The sequence below is a fragment of the Trichomycterus rosablanca genome, chromosome 14, assembly GCF_030014385.1.
Source record: "Trichomycterus rosablanca isolate fTriRos1 chromosome 14, fTriRos1.hap1, whole genome shotgun sequence".
Taxonomy (NCBI): Eukaryota; Metazoa; Chordata; class Actinopteri; order Siluriformes; family Trichomycteridae; genus Trichomycterus; species Trichomycterus rosablanca.
Genome location: NC_086001.1, coordinates 12,400,584 through 12,428,352, shown reverse-complemented (window position 1 = coordinate 12,428,352; position 27,769 = coordinate 12,400,584). Strand labels below are relative to the sequence as shown.

The 27,769-nt window shown below is 39.3% G+C and overlaps 1 protein-coding gene across 28 annotated transcripts in view; it reads right to left on the bottom strand.

The window, feature by feature from the left end:
• LOC134326035 (neurexin-1a-like) overlaps positions 1 to 27,769 on the bottom strand; it is a 482,010-nt gene that overhangs the window by 66,511 nt on the left and 387,730 nt on the right. For all 28 annotated transcript variants that reach the window (XM_063008218.1, XM_063008221.1, XM_063008228.1 and 25 more), the window contains one exon: positions 25,744 to 26,087. In XM_063008218.1, coding sequence (XP_062864288.1) covers positions 25,744 to 26,087 — 344 coding nt within the window. The remainder of the gene's footprint in view (positions 1 to 25,743; positions 26,088 to 27,769) is intronic.

Genomic DNA, 27,769 nt, shown 5'->3' with positions numbered 1-27,769 from the left:
GAAGAAATAAACATGTTTGATTTGCAAGCGAACGCATCGAAACGTCAAGGGAGAAATGGGGTGGAAATAGTTATTTGCGAAAATGCAAAAAGACAAGCACATGCCACCCCCCACCTCTCTCCCAGCACGAGTGGCCTAATTGTGCTGCATAATGTTTGAAATGCGTATGCCCTCATCCGTCCTGATTTTTTTATTACGTCTCTCTATGGATAGAAAAAAGTAATCGCCAGGGCTAAACTGCAATCCCCAGAAGGATACAAAAGAATCCAGATCTCTTTAAGTAGCCCTGGTTACAGACAAGAAATGTCACCTTAAAAACAGCTTTTTGAAATGCTCCTCGGCGTCCTCAAGCCTCTTCATAATTCATTTCTTTTTGGAAACATCAGCATTTGCCTGGACTCATTTTAAACTGAGCTGCTTTTCTTTTAAGGCAAGGCTTAAAAAGGAAGAAGTCAGGCTATAAAGGCGTCCTGTCGTCCCATTTCACGACATGACCGTCGCGGTCTGACTATATTTTCAATAGTCTTTTATCCTAAATATTAAGTATATAAAAAAAAATGCTAGGTATATCCACTGATTAATCTAAGCTTAATGAAAAGGCTAATTTAAAGCAAGGTTATTATATCTAATAAAAATTTAAACTCAAACAATACATAAACAAGAAAATAAAATCATTTGTACTAACCACTTTTACTATCTGGTCAGTCCAGCAATAACTAGAACCCCTTAATGCAAGGCAGGGACACACTCTGAACAAGACACCAATCACAAAGCAACAAAAGCTTACATAATTATTACATTTACATTTGAGTTGCATGTCTTTAAGCGGTGGGAGTAAACCAAAGTAAGTTCACTCCATTTCATTCATTTATTTACTCATTTCCATGTTTTTACTGCATTATCCTGGTGAGGGTCATAGCAGGACTGGTTTCCACTGGGCGGAATGCAGTAATGCATGCCCGACAAGATGCCAATTAATTTCATTGAGCCACCCCCTATGCCTGAGACATAGCCAATCGTGTCAGTATCTAGATGTCCGACAGGCTGATAGCACCGCTGGGTATTTGAACCCTTGATCCCAAAGGAGGTTGGCTAGTGTAACTTGCCACTGTGCCACCCAAGCGCCAACCACAGAAATAATAATAATAATAATTATTATTATTATTTTATTATTATTTATAAATGATGCTTAATACTAAATTATTAGCTAACTAAAGCATTAAATTTAATTTTTTTTTTTTTAAATTAAGAGAATATTAACTGAAACTTGAATTTTCAATATTCATATTTTGTATATATTATTTGTCATATATGCATACACACATGTGCAATACAAAGAAAACCACTAAGATGTTTGTGTCCAGTTAAGCAACCTTTAAAAAATGAATAAGATTCCGCTAGCACACCAGTGCTGAGATTCTGAACACCCTGGTTCAATCTCGGCACTGCTACTGGTCGGCTGGGTGCCATCTACCAGGCACATTTGGCAGTGCCTGCAGTAGACACAAACTGGCCACCGTGTCTGCTGGGTGGGGAAATGGCCGTACCAAGTGGGTGGGGTCCCCTGGTTAGCAGACCTGTGCAAAAGCATGGGCGTAAAAGAAGGGGTCCGCTGGGACTGCGCACGTGTCGCAGGGCATATGAGCAGCAATATACTCTCCTCGAACGCAATCAGGGATCCACAGCAGCGGAAGACAAATTGACTACACTAAATCGGGAGAAACAGGGAGAAAATGCATAAATAAATAGAACAGAAAAAAAGCCTATAAAGCCAATATGGCTTGAACCCTAAATCTTACTGTTAAAAGTCTCTGGTGCCTTAACAACAGTCTCAAAACTGCCCTTATTTTCTGGCTCCTAAAACTTGTGACTGATTCCTTTATACCTGATTTTGACTAAAGCTAAACAAGACAAACACAACTGTTCAGTTGTGATCAAAACCCACATTGTTGTTAGGTATTTGTAAGAAAAACAAAATCACAGCCATATTTCTGTTTTACTGCACCATTATCTAACATTATCCACTTTCTCTTTCTTGTACATGTTTATTATTTAATTTGCTTTGTTCCTTACATATCCTATATTTTACTGGTGTGAGACAGAGCTGGATATTTGTGTAGCTGGTCTGTGCATCTACAGGATGACAGATTGCAAGAAAATGTACAAGCAGTTCAATGATTTTGGGCTTTTGAGAGTTGTGTGGCGTGCACTTGACCTGAGGCAGGACTGAAGTGGTTCAGGCCACAGCTTGGAAATTTAAAGACCTTTTTTCTCTTTCTTGCTGCTCTTACATGAAACCCATTTTTTGGCTAGTCTATTTCCTAGACTCATGTCATGCACACTGACTTCTGAGACCTCTGAGTTCTTTAGTGGTGTGTTATTTTTTTCTATATTTCCTGATTTCTTGAATAAGTTGTAAGTAAGCCCTGGAAAAAAATGTAATAGACCAGGTGCTTTCGCTGTGGTTTGCTGGAGTCCTAGAGTCTTAAAAATTGTGTTGTATATTTTCCATAATAATACATTTCATAACATTTTTTTTAGAAATGCAACTTGGTCATGAGGTCATAAGTAACTTCATCACAACATGCAAACTCCACACAGAAAGGACCCAGACAGCTCCACCTGAAAATCGAACCCAGGGCCTGCTTGCTGTGAGGCGACAGTGCTACCCACTGAGCCACCATGCCGCATTGTTCTCTAAATTAAATTATGTTGTACTCCAGTTTAGAATATGCAATACTAGGGGCAGTCAGATAAGGGGCAGTACATTTTTACCCCACAGTAAAAGCCCATGGAGACAGAGGAAAACAAGCAAAACTCTAGCTGCGCAACACTAACACTAGCCCAGTTGCGTTAAGATCCTGTTAATTAGCCTCAGAAGCAGTAAGTAGTGTGGGTGTTGAACATCCCGGTTCCTTGCCTCAACATCTGTATAGAGTTTTTGTGCTCCCAGTGTCTGCAAATTAGAGAGTGGAACCCCTTTATTCTACTATTTGAGGCTCATTCATCAGCACCACCAAGTCTGCCAACTCTTTTTTCACATCTCATACATTGTTCGGCAGACAGGCCGTGAAAAAGAAAATCACAGGACAGCGGCTGTCACAGGGATCATCAGAACATCTGCAAAAAGCCGACACTGCAGCGATTTTATAAAGCAATATAGCGTTCACATCTGGCAGGCCTCACATACCCTCGGAGGTTGTACCAATTCCGCTGGCTAAAACAGCTTGACTTACAAGGACACTCCCTGAGGTGTGAGCCAGGGTGTCAGAGCTCGGTCTGTCTCTGTAAACCGATGGGTGGCTAAACCTCTGTACCTATGTTTTTGTACGGGGAGCTGAAGTGAAGGAAACGCAGGGTAAAGTCAATTCAACCATAGCAAAACCATCTGCTGAGGGTAACGTTTAAGTAGCGCTGGCAGCCAAGAGAGAAGACTTTGACATATGCAGGTGTTTCTGTATACATAAGCAAACCAATAGGCTAACCCAAAATTAATACAGCACCAGATTTACCTCCAATTTATTAGCACTAGCCATAAAAAGCTTTGGTGAGGCTAATGAAACAATTAGTACCTAGCATAAACTTTGGTTCTGGCTCAAAGCCAATCGAAGACCACTGCTAAAAAGACATAATTAGAAGAAAACAATTACATTGCTTTCTGTTGGTCTCGGTTCATTAACTGGTTTTAATTGTTAGTATTGGTGAACTATGTGTTTTTAATCAGTCGATTTGAACAGTGCACATGGTCTTTAATGGAATTAAAGGTTTCCATCAGGAATCCAACGATCAGTGCTGTTGACCATGTGATGTTACCTGTGTAAATGTAAGATTTTGGCTGACTGCAAGAAAACAATACATTGCTATTATACACAGACAAGGCGTAACATTATGACCACTGACAGGTGAAGTGAATAACACTGATTATCTCTTCATCACCGCACCTGTTAGTGTGTGGGATATATTAGGCAGCAAGTGAACATTTTATCCTCAAAGTTGATGTTAGAAGCAGGAAAAATGGGCAAGCGTCAAATTAAATTGTGATGGCTAGACGACTGGGTCAGAGCATCTCCAAAACTGCAGCTCTTGTGGGGTGTTCCTGGTCTGCAGTGGTCAGTATATATCAAAAGTGGTCCAAGGAAGGAACAGTGGTAAACCGGTGACAGGGTCATGGGCGGCCAAGGCTCATTGATGCACGTGGGGAGCCAAGGCTGGCCAGTGTGGTCCGATCCAACAGACGAGCTACTGTAGCTCAAACTGCTGTAGAAGTTAATGCTGGTTCTGAAAGAAAGGTGTCAGAATACACAGTGCATCACAGTTTGTTGCTTGTGGGGCAGCAAAAGGGGGACCAACACACTATTAGGAAGGTGGTCATAATGTTATGTCTGATCGGTGTATTCATGAAATGCAAGTTTGGGGCTCAAGATCATTTATACAAACAACTTATACACTGTCAAGTCAGATGATGCGCAATTCCGTTAAAAAAAACAATTCAATTCTACTGAAAAACAAAAGATTAAAAGGACGCCTGTCCACCTTTTAGAACACTATCAGACACAGTAAAGCAGTCTTTACATTGCAATAGGCTTAAAAACAAAAATTGGCACCATTAAGCCAGATGAAGTTTGTTGGACAAAAAGGAGAGTCTTATAAAGGTGAGTTTTTATAAAGACCAGAAGTACGTTTGTTCAAGAAATGTGAGCCATTTAAAACCAACAGCATTGTACCTACTATTGGTAGTGGAAGTATTATGTTCTGGGGATTACTTTCAGAGTAAGTACACTGCTAAAGGTACAACTCATTAAATCTTGTGTTGAGTGTTATAACAGGAAAATGACTAATAGACTTAGAAAAGCTAAATTAAGCTTTAAATGCAGCTTTTGGAACTGCCTGTTAATTATCTATAGCGTTATCTTTTTCAGTAAGTATTTTAAGTATTTTATTAAAAACTTAAAACTAAAAACTAAAATAGGACTAAATGCTAGTGTCTTTTATTTTCAACAGCCATGATCAGTTCAGATCTCAAAAATATGCCCAAGAACCCTACTTAGCCAGATACCAATAGCATTTGTTATATTTAGTCAGGCTGTATAATTATAATACTGTTTACTGAGTTAAGTAAGCTATCCATGTGTTTACCTGTAACTGCACCGCTCATGGTCTGCCCACAAAGGGTCCTGTTGCTGTTTATGTACACCGTAAGCAGGCTAGCCCATGTGGGCCCAGTGTGGGCTTTTTAATGTTATTTTCCAAGGTTTAAAATGTAACCCAAGACCTTTGATAAGCATCACCCTAGTTCATCTTATCAATAACATTAATTTAAACACGCAACTCCTAGTCGTATAGTAACCTGTGTTTGGTTTAGTAGAAATGAACTGAAATATACACAGCTGTTTAAATTTTTGGGGTAAAGCCCTTTCCTGTTTAGGCATAACTGTGTCCATGTGTACAAAACTATAATTATTAATACTTGGTTTCAAAAATAGAGCAGATCTAGTGGCTGTTTTCATAGAATGAGCACAAATTTGCTCAGACAGTCTCAAAAATCATAATGAAAGCCACTCCAGGAAAGTACAGGCTGTTATAACTACAAAGGGGGCACGTCGTCATATTTAGTATCCAGTAAGACTCATTGTAGTTAGCCGCTCAGGTGGCGCAGTGGTAAAATACGCTAGCACACCAGAGCTGGGATTTCGAATACATCATATCGAATATCAGCTCTGCCATCCGGCTGGGCGGCTATATGAACAACGTTTGGCTGTTGTTCATACTGGGTGGGAGCCGGATAGGGACCTCATAAGTAATGCAATTACGACCTCTGCTGGCTGATTGATGGCGTCTGCACAGAGATGAGGAATAATGCAATTAGGGTGTGGCTCTCCATGCACAAGGCTGATCGGCTCAACACTACTGAACACGTGTCGGTGTGTCAGTTTACTCTCCTCAGTACCAGTAGAGAGGAAGCAAAACGCAATTGGGTAAAAAGTTGGATGCGCAAAAAAATCAGGAGAAAAAGAAGAATGCATTAAAAAATCATTGTAGTTCAAAAAATTTCAGTATTTTAGCAGTATTTCAGATCGTTCGTAGCAACAGCTTATTATGCTCAGACTGTAGTAGCTTGTTATTTTACTGTTTTGACTCTTTTGAAATGCTCTGAATATGTAGCACAGTGTTAGCGCCTGTAAAAAGGGTTGTCATGATTGTATAAGTGAGACATAATTATAAATACTGTGCATAAAACACTTTATCAGTTTTTAATGAGACCAAACCCGGCACCAACAAATAACAGCTCCAATAAAAGCTAAAGTTGGAAATAAAGCAATTAGCAACTCTTTCACTTCCTTCATTGCACACGGAGTCTCTTTAACATTGTTAACAAAAGAGTCAGTTCTTGTTTGCTTTTTGTGCTTCTGAACTCCGATGAAATTAAAAATTAAAGCATGGAAAAAAAAATAGCACAGCTTTACTAGATACAAGGAGATACAAAATTACCCCCGCTACAGCAAGGACAAGTGTAAGTCTTATCCTGAGATCGGATGTAATGGAAAGTAGCTCTCATCATCCTTCTAATAGAGAGGGGTCACCCGAAAACTAATGACTCACAAAGTTGCAATTATGGCTAATTAATTAGCTCTTGATTGTTTGCAGGGAGCTGAAGTGGGCGGCGATGCCAGAGAGTCTGCGTCTCATTGCACTCCATGTAAAAAAAGCTAATTATAACTGTTCATGAGCAATAAGCAAAGGAAGTATAGAATGTGGCTGAGAAACAACAAGGAAGGGCTTATCTTTATCACTTCCTCTTGACAACAATGACAAAAGCCAATGTAAGTGGAAACAAATTGAGGAATCAAATTGATGGTGCCACTATTAACCGTAACTGTTAAACTTTCATGTGGATTTCTGTTTTTGTTAAACTCTAACAATAATTAGTTTGTCACCATTAATGATCAGTAAGGTGGCTCTGTGTGTAGCACTGTCGCCTCACAGCAGGAAGGTCCTGGGTTTGATCCCCAGGTGGGGCGGTCCGGGTCCTTTCTGTGTGGAGTTTGCATGTTCTCCCCGTGTCTGCGTGGGTTTCTCCCACAGTCCAAAAACATGCAGTCAGGTTAATTGGAGACACTGAATTGCCCTATGAGTGAATGGGTGTGTGTATGTGTGCGTGTGTGTGTCTGCCCTGTGATGGACTGGTACCCCGTTCAGGGTGTTACTGTGCCTTGCGCCCATTGAAAAGCTGGGATAGGCTCCAGCAGTGTGGCACTTCAGTAGTGAGCCATAACCTTGTTTCCAAGCTTGCAATGATGAACCCGTTTATATATCATAAAAATCATCAAAACGGTGTACCTGTGTAACAGTATACTATATATTCTATAAACTTTTCACTCTTTTCACTGTCCCAAAATTTTTGTGCATGTGCAACCATCAAATTTAAAGTTTGTTTAGATGTACAAACTACAATTAAATTGGGTAGCCAAAACATTAAAAGTATAACAACAAAAGAAAGAAAGGTTTAGGAGAATTAACATTTTGCATTTTACAAAATGTCCTATTTTTAACTGGGTTTCTAAAGGTTTGAATACATGATGATGATGATGATGATGATGATTATTATTATTATTATTACTATTATTATTATTATTATTGTTATAATTATTATTGTTGATGTTATTATTAATGTTATTATTATTATTATTGTTGTTGTTATTATTATTGTTATTATTATTAATGTTGTTATTATTACCGTTGTTGTTGTTGTTGTTGTTGTTATTATTATTATTATTAATAATGTTGTTATTACATTATTATTATTATTGTTGTTGTTGTTATTATTATTATTATTATTATTATTAATGTTGTTGTTATTACATTATTATTATTATTATTATTGTTTTTTTATTATTATTATTATTATTATTGTTATTATTATTATTATTAATGTTGTTATTATTATCATTATTATTATTGCAGCTATAACTTTTTTTTTTGTGCCAGCCATTCTACTTTTAAAAAACTCCTTTCACTACATTACAAATTATTAATATTTAAATTGAGCTTTATAACCTGTCTATAACTGGTTAATCAGTTAGACATTAACATTAAGACCCTTTTCACAACACACCAGACTTACAAATTATATGATTGGTAAAAAAATGACCACAGTAATGTGTTCAATTGTAAAATTTGGTTTGCTTGCCTAAGTCCTTCACTGTCTTGTATGGACTGCAGCATGGATGAGCATGTTTGCAGTCCAGACGTAGAGAGGCGTATTAACAGAAGAGTCTCTAAATTGGCAGTCTTTGTGTTAGTCATTGTCAATCCGGGCGCTAGCTGTTCCTGTTTGCGCTAGTAATTAAGTGTGATACATCTAATCAGCCATAATTCAGAAGGCAAAAGCTGATATGACATGAGCGTACAATATCGGCGAGTGGGAGAATGCAGATGTCTCTGCCAATTATCTGCTAGGCCCCGGATGATTCGAATAAGAAAAATCCATGCATGCTCAGCAGAGACACCAAATCCCTTCCACTTCTGTGACTGAGGAATTCAAGATTCTTGTCTAACCATGTGACTTACAAAATAGTGCTAACATTGTACCCACCCTTCTCGCTCTGTTTCCTTCTAAACAGCACCTGTGTGAAGCAGTGAGGAAGAGTGGCAAATTCATCACTGTCAGCAGATCCAGAAGACACTCGCTCCCATCCTACCAGCCTGTGGGCACACTTCACCCTGGCCCTGGATTTTAATTAACAAGGTCCAGGTAACACTGTGGCTGACTCGGATGCTCCATCTTGTTGCCTCTCTGAGTCCAGTTTTTTTACATGACTTGTATAAAGGTCAGGTCACATTTTATATGCAAAAATCAGGGTAATTACCAAGGGTTTTCTAAATTTTTCTTCTGCATAAATTGCATTGGTGCTTTTTACTGATGATCATATTCCATTTAAAATAACAAAACAGGTTGACATGGTGCACAATGAATAATACATTTCATGTTTCAGCCTTGGAATACAAAAACTATGTGAACCTTGTTCAGTATATAAAATAAATAATGAATAATAAAACACATATTGTATGTACCAACATTCTTTGGTAAAATACAATAGTATAATATTGGCAATAATAATTGTATAATTCAAGCCAGAAACAGAACCAAACCATAATGGCCCCTCCACCACGCTTGACAAGTGGAATGAGATTTTGATGTTGATTCCTAAGTTTTACGCATCGAGAGCTTTATATATATATATATATATATATATATATATATATATATAGCCTTAACATTAAAACCACCTCCTTGTTTCTACACTCACTGTCCATTTTATCAGCTCCACTTACCATATAGAAGCACTTTGTAGTTCTACAATTACTGCCTGTAGTCCATCTGTTTCTCTACATGCTTTGTTAGCCCCCTTTCATCCTGTTCTTCAATGGTCAGGACCCCCACAGGACCACCACAGAGCAGGTATTATTTAGGTGGTGTATCATTCTTAGCACTGCAGTGACACTGACATGGTGGTGGTGTGTTAGTGTGTGTTGTGCTGGTATGAGTGGATCAGACAGCAGCGCTGATGGAGTTTTTAAACACCTCAGTGTCATTGCTGGACTGAGAATAGTCCACCAACCAAAAACATCCAGCCAACAGCACTCCGTGGGCAGTGTCCTGTGACCACTGATGAAGGTCTAGAAGATGACCAACTCAAACAGCATCAATAGATGAGCGATCATCTACAAGGTGGACCAAGCAGGTAGGATTGTCTAATAGAGTGGACAGTGAGTGGACACGGTGTACCTACTCTATGGTGGTCCTGTGGGGGTCCTGACCATTGAAGAACAGGGTGAAAGCAGGCTAAAAAGGTATGTAGAGGAACAGATGGACTACAGTCAGTAATTGTAGAACTACAAAGTGCTTCTATATGGTAAGTGAAGCTGATAAAATGGACAGTGAGTGTAGAAACAAGGAGGTGGTCACAATGTTATGCCTGATTGGTGTATATATGACTAAATTAGCTGTGGCATCAATCAGTTAAAAAAAAAATTTCTCAACAAGACGTTTATGCTATTGTAGATAATATTGCGATAAGATTCATAGAACCTAAGAAATTTCAGTCCATGTAAGGCAAGGTCAAAAAACACGAAATCTGTCCCTAGATAGCAATGCATGAAAAAACTGTCATACTACTGTGATAAATGTAATTACATCGGCACAGAAGTACTTTGGAAAATAGTAATCAATCAACTCAGCATACCACTACATCAAGAAATGCAAACTGAAAATATATTATGCACAGATACATCAATTTTATGCCAACAAACACCGAGTTCTCTGGGCTCACATAGTGCTTGTGCTTGACTGGCCTGCCTGCAAATATGTCTTCTATTAAAACTGTATGGCGCATCATAAAGAGAAGAATCAGACCACAGTGACCACAGTAACTGAAGTCTCGTATCAGACAAAAAAGGGCAAAAATCTACTTGCAAAACTGCAACAATTAGTGTCCTCAGTTCCCAAACCATTTTTAATACATTTTTTCCCTTTTGCATTATACCCAATTGCATTATGCTTCCTCTCCACTGGAGCTGACCCACGCCCCGATTGAGGAGAGCAAGACTGTCACACCATTCAATTCTAAACCTGTCTGTGTTTACAAAATACAGTTGTTGGTCAGTGAAAACACTGAATAAATTAGGGTTCAAGAAAATTAACAAATCTTGTTATTTTTAACGATTCTTGTTTACTGCATTTTACAAAACGTCCCAACTTTTCCAGTAACGGGTTTGTAGAGTTTTGAGTTTTGTCACTTGGATGAAAATCAGGATTGCACGTTGGAGCAAGAAAGATCTCCTCAATCGCATTTGTACATTTGGAAGCAATTTATTTCATTTTTTTTTTACTGCAACCAGCAGGAAACACTTGGTGCAAGTCAAGGCAGGAATACTCTTGATAGGGTGCCAGTCTATAACAGGGCTTAACCCACAAACTCCCCACACTTCTCAGACACCCGTCTGGTCGATAGCACCGGTCAGATTTGAACCTGGACCACAGCGTTGGGCTGGATAATTAGTGCTCTACGCCACCCAAGCACATAATTGAATTTATACACCTATTAAGAACTGAACTTACTAATTAAGAGGGGTGTCCACAAATCACACAGGGAGAGCTTTTTATTTACTGTATGTTAAATGAAAATGAACCTCCAGAAACCAAACATGTTTGCTAATTAAATACATAGAAACTGTGTACCTTGAACTTTTGTACATAAATAAATGTGTTTTTTAATCTGGTCTATTTTTAAAACGTTTGCATTACTGATCATTACAGACAGCCAAGGATTAGTGTTTCTCTATAGCCTGTTCTTCCTTACCCAACAGTCGACTCGCTTAAAGACCTTTTAAGTGAGTTCTGCTCTCACAGCTCGTTCCCTCAGAGCACTCAGAGATAATTACTACAGCATGTCCTCTGGGTCTAAACTCGTTAATGATGACAGGTGGGTGGCAGTGTTAAGCCCAAACTCTTGTTTTGGGTGGAAGATAAGGCCGCTATGCCTCTGTAATGTTTAACATGAGAAAATTAATGAGCCACTCAGAACAGGGTCATCTAAAAATATCACGCAGAGCAACAAAGGAACATATTAAAACTGCACATGGTAAAATGTGTGTGTGGGTGTGAGTGTGAGTGTTAAGCAACACGTTATTATACACACAGTATACACTTTGTCTATTCATAAAACCTCTGTAAAAACAAGGGAAAACATATTTAACCACTTATATGGTACTAATGCTTATATCAACTATACACTTATACAAATGCCATTTTCTGACATTATAACAAACATACAGTGTATCACAAAAGTGAGTACACCCCTCACATTTCTGCAGATATTTAAGTATATATTTTCATGGGACAACACTGACAAAATGACACTTTGACACAATGAAAAGTAGTCTGTGTGCAGCTTATATTACAGTGTAAATTTATTCTTCCCTCAAAATAACTCAATATACAGCCATTAATGTCTAAACCACCGGCAACAAAAGTGAGTACACCCCTTAGTGAAAGTTCCTGAAGTGTCAATATTTTGTGTGGCCACCATTATTTCCCAGAACTGCCTTAACTCTCCTGGGCATGGAGTTTACCAGAGCTTCACAGGTTGCCACTGGAATGCTTTTCCACTCCTCCATGACGACATCACGGAGCTGGCGGATATTCGAGACTTTGCGCTCCTCCACCTTCCGCTTGAGGATGCCCCAAAGATGTTCTATTGGGTTTAGGTCTGGAGACATGCTTGGCCAGTCCATCACCTTTACCCTCAGCCTCTTCAATAAAGCAGTGGTCGTCTTAGAGGTGTGTTTGGGGTCATTATCATGCTGGAACACTGCCCTGCGACCCAGTTTCCGGAGGGAGGGGATCATGCTCTGCTTCAGTATTTCACAGTACATATTGGAGTTCATGTGTCCCTCAATGAAATGTAACTCCCCAACACCTGCTGCACTCATGCAGCCCCAGACCATGGCATTCCCACCACCATGCTTGACTGTAGGCATGACACACTTATCTTTGTACTCCTCACCTGATTGCCGCCACACATGCTTGAGACCATCTGAACCAAATAAATTAATCTTGGTCTCATCAGACCATAGGACATGGTTCCAGTAATCCATGTCCTTTGTTGACATGTCTTCAGCAAACTGTTTGTGGGCTTTTTTGTGTAGAGACTTCAGAAGAGGCTTCATTCTGGGGTGACAGCCATGCAGACCAATTTGATGTAGTGTGCGGCGTATGGTCTGAGCACTGACAGGCTGACCCCCCACCTTTTCAATCTCTGCAGCAATGCTGACAGCACTCCTGCGCCTATCTTTCAAAGACAGCAGTTGGATGTGACGCTGAGCACGTGCACTCAGCTTCTTTGGACGACCAACGCGAGGTCTGTTCTGAGTGGACCCTGCTCTTTTAAAACGCTGGATGATCTTGGCCACTGTGCTGCAGCTCAGTTTCAGGGTGTTGGCAATCTTCTTGTAGCCTTGGCCATCTTCATGTAGCACAACAATTCGTCTTTTAAGATCCTCAGAGAGTTCTTTGCCATGAGGTGCCATGTTGGAACTTTCAGTGACCAGTATGAGAGAGTGTGAGAGCTGTACTACTAAATTGAACACACATGCTCCCTATGCACACCTGAGACCTAGTAACACTAACAAATCACATGACATTTTGGAGGGAAAATGACAAGCAGTGCTCAATTTGGACATTTAGGGGTGTAGTCTCTTAGGGGTGTACTCACTTTTGTTGCCGGTGGTTTAGACATTAATGGCTGTATATTGAGTTATTTTGAGGGAAGAATAAATTTACACTGTTATATAAGCTGCACACAGACTACTTTTCATTGTGTCAAAGTGTCATTTTGTCAGTGTTGTCCCATGAAAAGATATACTTAAATATCTGCAGAAATGTGAGGGGTGTACTCACTTTTGTGATACACTGTATATATATATATATATATACCGGTCAGCCATAACATTAAAACCACCTCCTTGTTTCTACACTCACTGTCCATTTTTCACTTACCATATAGAAGCACTTTGTAGTTCTACAATTACTGACTGTAGTCCATCTGTTTCTCTGCATGCTTTGTTAGCCCCCTTTCATGCTGTTCTTTAATGGTCAGGACCCCAGGTATTATTTGGGTGGTGGCTCATTCCCAGCACAGCAGTGACAATGACATTGTGGTGGTGTGTTAGTGTGTGTTGTGCTGGTAAGAGCGGATAAGACACAGCAGCGCTGCTGGAGTTTTTAAACCCATCACTGTCACTGCTGGACTGAGAATAGTCCACCAACCAAAAATATCCAGCCAACAGCAACCCATGGACAGAAGTGGCAGGTTTACCAAACATTCACCAAGCACGCATCAACGACTCATTCAGGATGTCACAAAAGAACCCAGACCAACATCTAAAGACCTGCAGGCCTCACTTGCTTTAGTTAAGGTCAACATATACGATTCCACAATAAGAAAGACACTAGGCAAAAAATGACATCTATGGGAGAGTTGCAAGGTGCAAATCACTGCTGACCAAAAAGAACAAGACACCTTACTTGAATTTGCCAAAAAAACATTTTACATAATTTCCATTTACTTCATATAAACAGTCAAACATGGTGATGGTAGTGTGATGGATGTGTTTGATGTGTTATTATTGATGGAACCACGACTTCTGCTCTCTGTCAGAATATTCTAAAGGAGAATGTTCGCCCAAGTCGACCTCTGAATGGTCCAAAAGGAACTAAATGAAGGTTTTGCAGTGGCGAAGTCAAAGTCCTGACTTGAATCTCATTGATCCACTGTGGTAAGACCCTAATTGGAGAGTTCATGCTCATAATGTAGCCAAATTAAAAGAATTTAGAAAAAGAAGGGAGACCGCGAAAAGTCTTGCAAGAGCTCATAAACATTTAATCACAAGTGTTACTGCCAAGGGGGGTAATTCACATGAGCGATATAAATTTGACACAAATCTTCATCTCCAATAAATGGAATGATATAAGCATGATATATGTATAAAGACTGCTGTATAATTTTAACCCAGATGATTTTTTTCTAAGAGAACTAAAAATAAAGTTATAAAACTTTAGATAAGAAAAAAGAGATGTATGTTGCAAAATCTCTGAAACCTAAAGACTTTTTTTTTTTACAGTGTATGTAAACCTGAGCTTCAGCTCTAGCTTTACAGGCGACTCAAAATTGTCTACCTGCCACAAGCTTGAATAAAGTGATAATGACAGAATAATAACACCTAGAAGATGGATATCCAAACCTTAATCAAGATCCAATTTTGCTCTGGTAAAAAGTGAGATACATAACATGTAGCTTTCTTCCTTATTTGTGAAAAGTTTGATGAAAACCAGGTGAAATGTGATTAAATATAAAGATAAAATCATACATCCCACTGGTAAAAACTGCTCATGAAGCACAAATTGGAACAATCCTTCTTTTGCGTTCTAGTCTCAGACTAATTCCATATTAAGGACGCTGGCAGATTTGAGAAAGCTCTTGGCACACGAGCTTCAATGAGTTTCCATCCCTCGCTGCCAATTATTTTTGCCTTCAAAAGCTAATCATAATTAGATTGATTCAATTTGATTTTGCAATTTTGACTTTTCTTAATTGGGTTACGCTAATTCAACAATCGAAAGACACTTGAGACGTTCAATACAGGAAGCATTTACTGATCAGGCGAGCTGAATCATATTTGTGAGATATTTGCTAATTTTATGCTGAAAACTAAACCACATAACCAAAAGTATGTGGACACCTGAGCTGAGCATGTTGGACATACTGTGTTTATTAAAATGGAGCTAACATAGCCTCAGCTTTTCTCTTCAAGATTTCAAGTTGTGTCTGGGAATGTGTGGCCATTCAGTCAATAGAGGTTTCCTGAGGTCAGACACTGATGTGGAACAAAAAGGTCTGGTTTGCCATTTATTTTAAAAATGGGTCTTTCTCAAACTGCTCAAAGTTGAAAGCTTATATACTGTATTTTTACAATTCATTTTTAGACCTCTTAGCAATGGATGTGACAAATAAACTTAGTAAAGTACATTAAAATAGAATGGCTCATGCTAATGAGCTTGGTGACTTGACTGTGGCACTATCACAAAACGTTACTTTGTCAGCTTTTTCTCAGTAGTGCTGCCCTTTTTATAAGTGGGTCTGGTTTCCCTGAAATCACTGGCTACAAGGCAGTAACACACCTCGAACAGGACACCAATCCATCACTGGACCCCTTTGCCGATCATGGCTGATGCCTGACTGGTCAATAGCACATCTGGGGATTTGAACCCAGGATCCCAGCAGGATTTCAAGGTGTGCCACCTGAGCAATATAAAAATTATTATGATTATTATTGCAAATATTATGACTATAATAATTTCTAATTCAATTACTGGTCCTATTACTTATACTAATGTGCATCTTTATTTTAATGTCAGATGAAAAATCATTTTTAATATTAATTTATGATATATTTATTACATACATTACAATGAATTGATTACATAATTGATTTTTTTTGTATTTAAATGTGTGTGATGTTTAAAATTATATGCTGATTTTATATTTCTGTATCTATTTTAAAGCTGTACTTATTCAGTGATGAAAATTACTTTACATGTATGTTACTACAATTTCATCTGTGTTATTAATTAATTAATTACTATTTATTTTATGTTGTTTGGATGCAGTTTTAAGGATTCATCCTTTTTTGTATTTTTTTTTTTTTATTTACTATTTTTCCCACTTTTTTCCCCCAATTTTATGCCCCATTCTAGTCGTGTCCAATTTACCCTGAATGCATCCTCTATACCAGTGGTTCTCAAACTGTTTAGACCAAGTACCACCCATTATCAAACCAAAACTTCCAAGTACCACCTATGTTTCTCATCACAGAACCACATATTAGTTCTGTGCACACATTAATTAGGTGTGTGTGTATATATTAGTGGTGGGAATTATGGCTTCTTGAAGGGAGCCGGATCTTTTGGCTCGGTTCTTTTTAAAGAGCCGTTCAAAGAAATGGCTCTTCGTTCTTCGGGAGGCGCTACTGGGTAAACTATAAGACACCCCCGATATTAATATCAAATTTTGCTACCTTGCCTTAAATGTATTCCTAATTCAAACAACACTTAAACGAGAAAAAAAAGTTACTTCAAAAGGAAAAAAACTACAGAGAAGAGACGTACTGTGATTGCATCGCATTAAGTTTCAGAACAATCCTCTCTTGTGCAGAGATGTGACTGTGTTTGTTTCTGCTTTAAAACATAAGCGCCATGAAATAATCAGATTTAACACAATTAAACAAGTTTATAGTTTATTTCTCAATTATTTGCCATTATACTACTAGCTCTCTCTCTCTCTCTCTCTCTCTCTCTCTCTCTCTGTGTGTGTGTGTGTGTGTGTGTCTCGCTCTCCGTGATACTTAAAGTGTTTCGGATTTGAATATCGACAATAAACAGCTCTTATTACAATTTACGATTAATTCCCTCTACTGATGTGAAGCTGAATGGGTGGATTACAGTCTAGAACTGCGCAGAAATAAAAGACTCGGTTCCTTTCGTTCATTTCAAAGATCCGTTCAATAGAATCGGATCGTTCGCGAACGACTCATCACTAGTATATCTGCAGTTACCACTGACCATTTCAGTAAGTGCGCCTGTTTAGCGGAGCAGCCTCGTGATGTCAGGAACAAGATCAGTGAGATTCAAACGCAGATCTGCTCTGATAAAAGTGAGAGAGCTACTGATAACTTTACTGATAACTTTTCTGAAATTTCGAGATGGAAACCGTGAACGTGAAGTATAGACGTAATGAAGCCCCGAATATTTTTAAAAACACATTCGTTTTAATTAAACTGATTTTATTACAACAGAATTATAAGAACTTTGAAACAGATTTTATTAGTAATTTCCAATTTTTTTTTTTTTTTTTTTTAATTTATAATTATTAAATTATTTATTTTTTCGGTGCATGTAATTACTTTTCCGAGATTATCTGGCGTACCACCTCGTGCTGCTTCATGTACCACCAGTGGTACGCGTACCACAGTTTGAGAACCACTGCTCTATACTGATTCGACCCTTCACCGCTGACTGAGCACGCCTCCGGCACGCATAGTCAATACGGATTGTGCATTTTTCACCTGTACGAGTCGAGTTCATACACTTGACAGGCACTGTGCTCGGAGGGCCACACCCCCACCAGCGTTATTCCTCAGCCCTGTGCAGGCGCAATCAGCCAGCCAGCAGGGGCCGCAGTTGCACCAGTTATGAGGACCTATGATCCGACTTTCTTTACCCTCTAACCCTGAACAACAGCCGATCGTTGTTCATACTGCCGCCCAGCCTAGTCGGAAAGAGCTGAGGTTCAATACGATGTATTTGAAACCCCAACTCTGGTGAGCTAGCGTACTTTACCGCTGCGCCACCTGAGCGGCCACTTTTTTTGTATGTTTAACTGATTTCCTTTACATACTCTGGTTTCCTCCTACCTCTCTAAAATGTGCGAAAGGTAATACAGTCGCTCTACCTTAAACTTGTGATCAAAGGGGTGATTATGTGATGCCTTGCATTGTACTGGTCCCTTGTCCAGGCAGTAGTCAGACCTTACACTTGGTGTTTCAATGTGGCACTGGACTCACAACGACCCCGACCAGAATAAAGAGGTTGATGAAAATAAAGAGGTGATTTACAAAAGGATGTTTGTAGTAAACAGCTTTAGTTGTGATCAGTCTGGTGAATATTTAAACTGCTGTATTTAATAATTATTACTTTTTTTACTTTTGTTGATTGCTTTCAGCTCAGCAGTAATTGCAGAGCATTTTTCTTCTGGCTCAGCGGAAATGTTTTAGTTTAATTTTTAATCACTCTATTAAAACCCAGCTGAAAAACAATGGGAATTAAGATGTTGCCTCCTTAATGCTGTTCTCACTCCACATCCTCAATCGCTCGAAGGCACCGTAAGGAATCGCATGTTGACATGGTTAAAAGCAGGGTGAAATGTGATGATAGGCTAGTTTAAGTGACACTGATGGCGTACACAGAAGATGATGGGTGACGAATTGCTGGTGCGCGGTTTCCTGACCTGATGACACTAAATCTCTCACATGAAGAGAAGATTTTATCTAGACGGGCTAATGAAAGACGGCCATGTGGAGAGTAAAATTGCATTAGCAGAATAAGCTGATAGTCTGTGTAACGCGATATGGAGATAAAAGGACGAGTCGGCTTATTCAGCGATACGGAAAGATAAATTCAGTAAAACCGTTGGCGAGACAGACAATCAGAAGTTACTGTGTGCTCATGGCCTGTCTGTTTGCGGATCTAGGTGATTACATGTCAGAAATGTTGATGAAGGAAGGCTGAGTATGATTCAATACGAATTAATGTGATTCACAATGAATGCATACTCATTCATTCATTTATCCCACACTCAAGCTATTCACTTTCTTACTTAGACACAAGGGCAATTTAAAAAAGCCACTTCCTGTACAGGCATGTTTTTAGAAGGAAATCAAAAAAACCCAAGAAATCTAATGCAGATGTGGGAAAAACATATTAGACTCTCACAGATCAGAGGCACAGATCGAACCCAGGTCCCTGGGACCCATGTTGCTATGTGGCATCGCCACTGTTCTGCCCTTCATTAGCATGGCTTATATTGTTCTTTCACCTTCATGTTCATATGGATTAAGTGAGCGCAAGGCAGAAATACATTGTAGGTAAGCGCTAATCCATGGCAGGCAAAACACAATTACACATTTAATCACTCACATCAAAGGGCAATACAGAGTAGCCAATCCATCTATTGGCATGTCTTGACACATAGAAGAAAACGTGAGTACCTGGAGGAAACTCAAGCAGAAACGAGCTGAACATATGAAATTCTTTACTGTCAGCGATCATTGACATGATTGAACCCAAGCCCCCAGAACCCATGTTGCTGTGCACCTTCAGCTGCAGCACTGTGTCATCCATCATGATCAAAGGGATTATTAATTATTTTCAGAGCAAAAAAGGTGTCAAAAACCATTACGACATTGATTAAACTTATACAGGACTATATTGCATCAGGGTGGAACTTGGCGATGAGTCGATTATTAAAATTAAATGGCACTAGATATGCAAAAGTATGTGGACACCTGACCATAAGCTTTTTTTAAGCATGGGTAATAGGTTTTAATATAAAGTTGTGTACTTAATTGCAGCTATAACAGGCTCCAAATGCTGTAAAGGTTTGTGAGAATTTTGCCTATTTATTCAAAAGAGCATTGCACTTGCATATGCATTTGACATTTGAATTCCTTCCAAAGGAAGGACCTCAGTGGACTTGAGGTCAGGGCTCTGCGCTGGCCACTGGAGTTCCCAATACTAAATTTATCAAATTCATTATAGACCTTACTTTCTACAGAGGAACATGGTCATGCTGAAATAAAAAAGCTGTTTTCCAAACTGTTACCATAATATTAAAGGCATATGTTTTTTATATAATTGACTGTAATAATCTATTAGTAATGGGTATGACAGAAACACCTAAACTCAAAAATTAGGGGTGTCCACATACTTTTGGCCATTTTTGTACACATCCCTCATAAGAATAAAGAAACTCTTGATTTTTGCTGCATGTGTAAAGCAGACATGGGGACTTGAGTCACAGGTAAGTCGCTCCACAGCGACTTCAGACTCGGACTCGTTTCAAATGACTCGGACTCGACTTATGACTCGCAAAAAAATGACTCGTAAACAACAAGAGTCCCTAGACACATGGTCCCTACTTAGTGCCCTTGTGTTCCCTACACACTGATTATGTGATCTTGTTTATGGGACCTTAACCTTATATTGACTCGTGACTTGACTCGGACTCTAGCCTAAAGACTCGGGACTTGACTCGGACTCTAGCCTAAAGACTCGGGACTTGACTCGGACTCTAGCCTAAAGACTCGGGACTTGACTCGGACTCTAGCCTAAAGACTCATGACTTGACTCGGACTCATATTTTGTGACTTGTGAACACCTCTGGTCTAAAGAGAAACATGAGTTTTACCAATACAATGTTATAATGATATGTAATTAACCAAACTCTGCCTCCTGGTACACAACTTTGACTTAACTGGACAAAGCCATTATTATTAGGAGAAAAAACGGACCAAAGAACCTTAAACAGAACTAAAATATCAGGACATCTAAAAGTTAATAGATAAAACTGTTAGAAAACATGTTCTACCCAATCTGTTTATAGGATGGCCTACATTTAATATCTCTGCCAACCCAGCATATTTGCCCCCAAGCCTCAGACTGCATTCACTGTATTCTCTGTTCCACATAATGCCCATCAACGGCACAACTCATCGCACGGGAGCCATTCCATGCCTGTCACATCACCAAAAAAATGCCTCTCTTTTTGCTCCTGAGCATGCAATTGAAGCAAGGGGTTTGGGAACACAGAGCAATTGAAGCGTTGTTTGCGCTCTGGTTGCCTTTTAAATGTGCACTCTGAGGCATGTGGTCAGGAAAAGGCTCAGACGCTGTGTTGCCTCTCTTTCTTTCTTTCTTTATGACAGCAGCACTTTAAGATGCTACCCCTGCGCATATGCTTAATAGTCATTTTTTCTTTCTGAAGAAGAAGTACTGCATGTTTACCGAGCTTGTCGGCATCTCGACTATTCCCCCAATACAAAACCCACTTAGGTAATTTGGGCCGACCACTCAATTTAATGAAGCCATTATTCAGAAGTTGTAGCCCCAATGACACATGTACAGACAGCATATGGATGGTCATTTTATCACTGACCTAGAACAAACTAACAATGGTCCGGTCAAAAAAGCAAAACATTTAAACCTTTTTCACATGAACAGACACATTTAGTTCTGCTTTAATGACTCATATAGAAAATGACTCAATAAAGGTCAGGGATTTATAATCTAAGTGATTTCTTTATGATTTTACTTGTCATCTTTGCTTTCCATAATAAAGATTTTAAAAACTGCCATGAACGTCTCTGTTGATCTAATAGTTCATTCAGAATGTATATACATATATATGTATGTATATACCGATCAGCCATAACATTAAAACCACCTCCTTGTACCATATAGAAGCACTTTAAATTTCTACAACTACTGACTGTAGTCCATCTATTTCTTTCACCCCGTTCTTCAATGCTCAGGACCCCCACAGGACCCCCACAGAGCAGGTATTATTTAGGTGGTGAATGATTCTCAGCACTGCAGTGACACTGACATGGTGGTGGTGTGTTAGTGTGTGTTGTGCTGGTATGAGTGGATCAGACACGGCAGCACTGCTGAAGTATTTAAATATCGTGTCCACTCACTGTCCACTCTACCTATACACTCCTACCTAGTTGGTCCACCTTGTAGATGTAAAGTCAGAGGCGATTGCTCATCTATTGCTGCTGTTTGAGTTCGTCATCTTCGAGACCTTCATCAGTGGTCACAGGACGCTGCCCACGGGGCGCTGCTGGCTGGATATTTTTGGTTGGTGGACTATTCTCAGTCCAGCAGTGACAGTGAGGTGTTTAAAACCTCCATTAGCATTGGTGTGTCTTATCCACTCATACCAGCACAACACTAACACACCACCACCATGTCAGTCACTGCAGTGCTGAGAATGACCCACCACCCAAATAATACCTACTCTGTAGTGGTCCTGACCATTGAAGAACAGCATGAAAGGAGGCTAACAAAGCATGCAAAGAAACAGATGGACTACAGTCAGTAACTGTAGAACTACAAAGTGCTTCTATATGGTAAGTGGAGTTGATAAAATGGACAGTGTGTGTAGAAACAAGGAGGTGGTTTTAATGTTATGGCTGATCGGTGTATATATTTGTACCAATTCAGTAATATGACTATAATAAAAACTACATACATCTCACTTGTGTATGTGCTACTGTAAGCTGTCACCTTTTACCCAATTATTCCCACTCTAGTTGTAACCTACACCCAGGCCAGCTTATTACGCTAAAAGGAGAGCACTAACTACACAGTTTTTATACGAGTTAATCAATGCACATAATTGATTAGCTTGGCAATTATTACCAAATGTACAAAAAACAGGCCATCCTGTCCATCTAGAAAAAAAAAAAGGTACGATTACACAACTTTGGACCCTCAGCCACATATGAATAAAGAATTACTGAAAATCTTTAACAGCACCCAGGTGGAAACCCATTATATCACAAATGCAAACAAAATATTGGCAGATGTATCATACTTGTGAATGAGCTACTCAATCATTTGGAAACCATTCCACCAACCTTCTTTTTATCTTTCTTTATTTAGATGTTGCCATAATCTAGGTCTCCACCATCATTTCAGCTACCAATCCAGATGGTAAAGGGCTAAGACAGTCTTTCTTTAAGACATGTAAAGCCACCTACTGTATTAATTTAAACGTCCACTCTAACACTGTGAGATGACAGCTAACCATGCTTAGAGGAACTGCCTTTTTCAGTGTACATGAAGTAACAGATGCCCATTACTAGCTAGCTTGGCACCAATCAGCAGAGGTACATGAAAACAAACCATCCTTCTCATCCAGAGAAAAGGTCTAATTATACACTCCTAAACTCCCAGACACAGATGGCTACGGAATTGTTGAGGAAATGAATAATGTGTATCATCTTAAAATCCTAAATCCTAAAACAATCTGGCTCAACCAATCAAGGATGGTGAGAGACTAATACGTGCTCTCTCTGAGAAAGGGTCACAAGCGCAGATCAGATCATCATGCCTGAAGGAGAGTGCTATATGCTTTTAGACAAGCATAAACAAATTGAAATCTCTGATTGATGCAATGCCGGGCTTGCTCATAGACTGGGCAAGTCTTGCACTACTGAACCTACAACCCTTGAGTTAAAATACAAACATGTTTAATATTTTCCCCTGCCTTCACACTAGCAAGTAGCAGAACAGTTACCACTGTTGCTCCAGCTGTCGTAAAGTGTTGTCACTTGTCAAGTCAAGTCAAACGTATTTGCATAGCGCTTTTGACAACTGACATTGTCTCAAAGCAACTTTACAGAATCCAGAACTGACAGACCAAAAAAAAAAAACCCTGTTGAGCAAGCTGAGGGCAACAGTGGCAAGAAAAACCTTGAGAGGAATCAGACAACCAGACTTGTGGTTGTCACTATTTCCAATAAATACTAAGATACTTGAATTACTCAATATTGCATGAAGATTTCAAGTTCTTGACAATGCCATAGCTATTCATGGCCAGGTGTCCAAAAGAACTCATATGTCCTTGCTCTCCTGATTACCTACTGATTTAATCATCTAAAAGGGAGCAGTTGATGCCCACCTCTAATATGCTTGTCTGTCCAGTAACATTGCGCAAGAAACAGCATATAGAGTAAGCATATGTTAGCCCTCTCTTTTATAGGTTGATGTCTGTTGTACAAGAGGAAAAACTTAACTGATTTTAAATGATAATGCTAAATTTAAACAGGTAGAAAGTAATTAGTAAAGGTAGATAATTGAGAGTGGGTATTGACTAACTTGTGCCATTCAACTGGTTTGTAGGACTGACTGGATTTTATCAAGGAGTGTAGCTTGTTGCTTTACGATGGTTTTATAAATTACAAATGTGTAAAAGCAGCAATATCTATAAATAAAAATAAACTCTTCAAATAAATATACAGGGGTTGGACAAAATAACTGAAACACCTGTCATTTTAGTGTGGGAGGTTTCATGGCTAAATTGGACCAGTCTGGTGGCCAATCTTCATTAATTGCACATTGCACCAGTAAGAGCAGAGTGTGAAGGTTCATTTAGCAGGGTAAGAGCACAGTTTTGCTCAAAATATTGCAATGCACACAACATTATGGGTGACATACCAGAGTTCAAAAGAGGACAAATTGTTGGTGCACGTCTTGCTGGCGCATCTGTGACCAAGACAGCAAGTCTTTGTGATGTATCAAGAGACACGGTATCCAGGGTAATGTCAGCATACCACCAAGAAGGACAGACCACATCCAACAGGATTAACTGTGGACGCAAGAGGAAGCTGTCCGAAAGGGATGTTCGGGTGCTAACCCGGATTGTATCCAAAAAACATAAAACCACGGCTGCCCAAATCACGGCAGAATTAAATGTGCACCTCGACTCTCCTGTTTCCACCAGAACTGTCCGTCGGGAGCTCCACAGGGTCGATATACACGGCCGGGCTGCTATAGCCAAACCTTTGGTCACTCGTGCCAATGCCAAACGTCGGTTTCAATGGTGCAAGGAGCGCAAATCTTGGGCTGTGGACAATGTGAAACATGTATTGTTCTCTGATGAGTCCACCTTTACTGTTTTCCCCACATCCGGGAGAGTTACGGTGTGGAGAAGCCCCAAAGAAGCGTACCACCCAGACTGTTGCATGCCCAGAGTGAAGCATGGGGGTGGATCAGTGATGGTTTGGGCTGCCATATCATGGCATTCCCTTGGCCCAATACTTGTGCTAGATGGGCGCGTCACTGCCAAGGACTACCGAACCATTCTGGAGGACCATGTGCATCCAATGGTTCAAACATTGTATCCTGAAGGCGGTGCCGTGTATCAGGATGACAATGCACCAATACACACAGCAAGACTGGTGAAAGATTGGTTTGATGAACATGAAAGTGAAGTTGAACATCTCCCATGGCCTGCACAGTCACCAGATCTAAATATTATTGAGCCACTTTGGGGTGTTTTGGAGAAGCGAGTCAGGAAACGTTTTCCTCCACCAGCATCACGTAGTGACCTGGCCACTATCCTGCAAGAAGAATGGCTTAAAATCCCTCTGACCACTGTGCAGGACTTGTATATGTCATTTCCAAGACGAATTGACGCTGTATTGGCCGCAAAAGGAGGCCCTACACCATACTAATAAATTATTGTGGTCTAAAACCAGGTGTTTCAGTTATTTTGTCCAACCCCTGTAGTTTCTTAAACATAGATTTGATTATGATTTTAGATTATGATTATTATCCATGAATGTGGATTTGATGTGATGTGTCATTTGGGTCATGCTCTTCTGATTATGTAGTCTTGTTGCACTTCTTTGTATTCAAAGACGATAAGTAAAGAAATTGCATCTTTGTTAAATTCAACTTAAACTTTACAAGACACACAACTTGGAAGCCAATATTCCATATCTAACAATCTGAGCTCTTTGATAAGCACACAATCATCAAAAAAAAGGCAAGCCTCCTACCTGTTGCGTCTCTCTTGGCGTGGTTTGCTTGACTCGTCGACTAGATGCTGTTGTGGTGGTGCTGGTGGTGGTCGTCTCCAAGATCGAGGTGGATGCGTTAGACTGTGGCGTGATGGATGAAGAAGACGACGAGGACGAAGAGGAGGAAGAGGAAGGCGCCTCGCCGACCAGCCTCACGCTACCTTCTACGCGTACGTTGGAGTCACCTTCCACCGCCATGTTAAACACTTTGAGGCCGTTGTAGTACAACCCTGACATCTGGCCCTGGAACGATGGGCCTTTGTCCTGCTTCCAGCTGCCTATCTGGATGGTAGACTGGCTGTTAAAAATGGTGAGCTGGCGACCTGAGGGAGGGAAAACACAACAGCACCAAGGGATGGTACTGCATGAGCACCATGCCTCCAATGACTTGCACATGACAATAAATAAATCCAAATAAGAAATGGGCAAAACAATTACGTGGAATAATCGTGCTTGGCAAAAAAGACGGATTATTTGGCCACTGGGTAATGAGCAGGATAAATCACCCACTGCCGCAGGGAGCGGCTGGTAATTTATCTGCTGTGATGATGATGGGGTGCCAATAAAATAATATAAGAAAAAAAACATATGAACAAAAAACAGCTATACACTGTTTTGCTAAAAGGACAGCAGAAAAAAACACAAGCAAGAAAATCTTGCTTCTTGTTTTCACAGTGTGATGTTCGCTTCAAGTCTTTATGAATCAGTGAGCTCAAATCATTTGTTAGAATTAATGAAAGCATCTCAAAAGTGCTTCCTCCATATGAACTCTCCATATGTGGTTAAAGAGATTTTGTTGGCTAATGTCACAGCAGCACTGGAAATGGATCTGTGACAGATGTTTCCACTTTGTCAGCCAATTAGCATTTAAAGACAAGATGTTCATTCAAGCTTCTTTAAAAGTTATCAAAACATCATAAACAAGAAGACTGAGGATGAGAAAAAAATCATTTAGCTGCTGCTCTGGCTTTATAAATGGCTTTTAGCAAATCTGTAATAGTATACAAGCAAAGAAAAACAAAATCAAAAACAAAATCTAAAACAAAAAACATCCCCCTTACTCCTCCCTCCAATAAATGAAATAAAAAAATTAATAAAAGAAATAAAACATTTTAAAAAATCATGTTCGCTTTGAAAAAAATAAAAAATAACAAACATTCCAATGTATGGTGTAGATTATAGCACATCTTTATACCTCAACCTCGTTTTTTTTAGAAATAAAAAAAAAAAATAAATGAACACAACAAAAAGTAGAAAACAGAAAACATCATCCTTCAGACTAAACTTAGTCACAAGATGAACATTGTGGGGTTTAAGGTCTCACATAATTTACTTTGCTCATGTAATGATACATGGTGGTATCATTTTTATTGGGTTTGCTTGTTTTCTTAGATAACTTTGATTAAGGATATTTAATTTGATGACCTTTAATCTGAGGTCATTTTAACTTCTGATTTTATATCCAATGAACTTTTACTTGATGGTTCATACAGTTACATTCGAAAATATTTAACCAAATAAAATTTGGATTTATAACTCTAAACTTTTCAGCACACCTTAAATGATACAGCAAATTAACAAAGACAATGAGTGATGTTATGTTTAGTTGCAGAATTAAGGGATATTTAGTTAAAACTGCCATATTACAAGCATTCACCTTCGACATAATATTGCTGATCTTGAAAACTACTGCTAGTCTGTATGACCTAAAGTTGGGTTACAACATGATTTAACTATTGGAAACTCAATAGTGACTTTTAACTGGTTTCAGCTAGAGATTTAAGTGTTCCAGAAATGTCACAAAAGTGAATAAGAAGATCATTTTATTGCACCAACAGTGCAAAGGGTATAAGAAGATTTCCAAGACCTTGAACATTCCCAGCGCGACCATTGGAAGTTCCAAACTTATGGTGCAACAGCAAACTTGCCTGGCGGTGAGAAAAATCCCCAATTTTCCAAAGGACTTACAGGAGAATGGGACAAATGTGTTAGTGGCAAATATAAG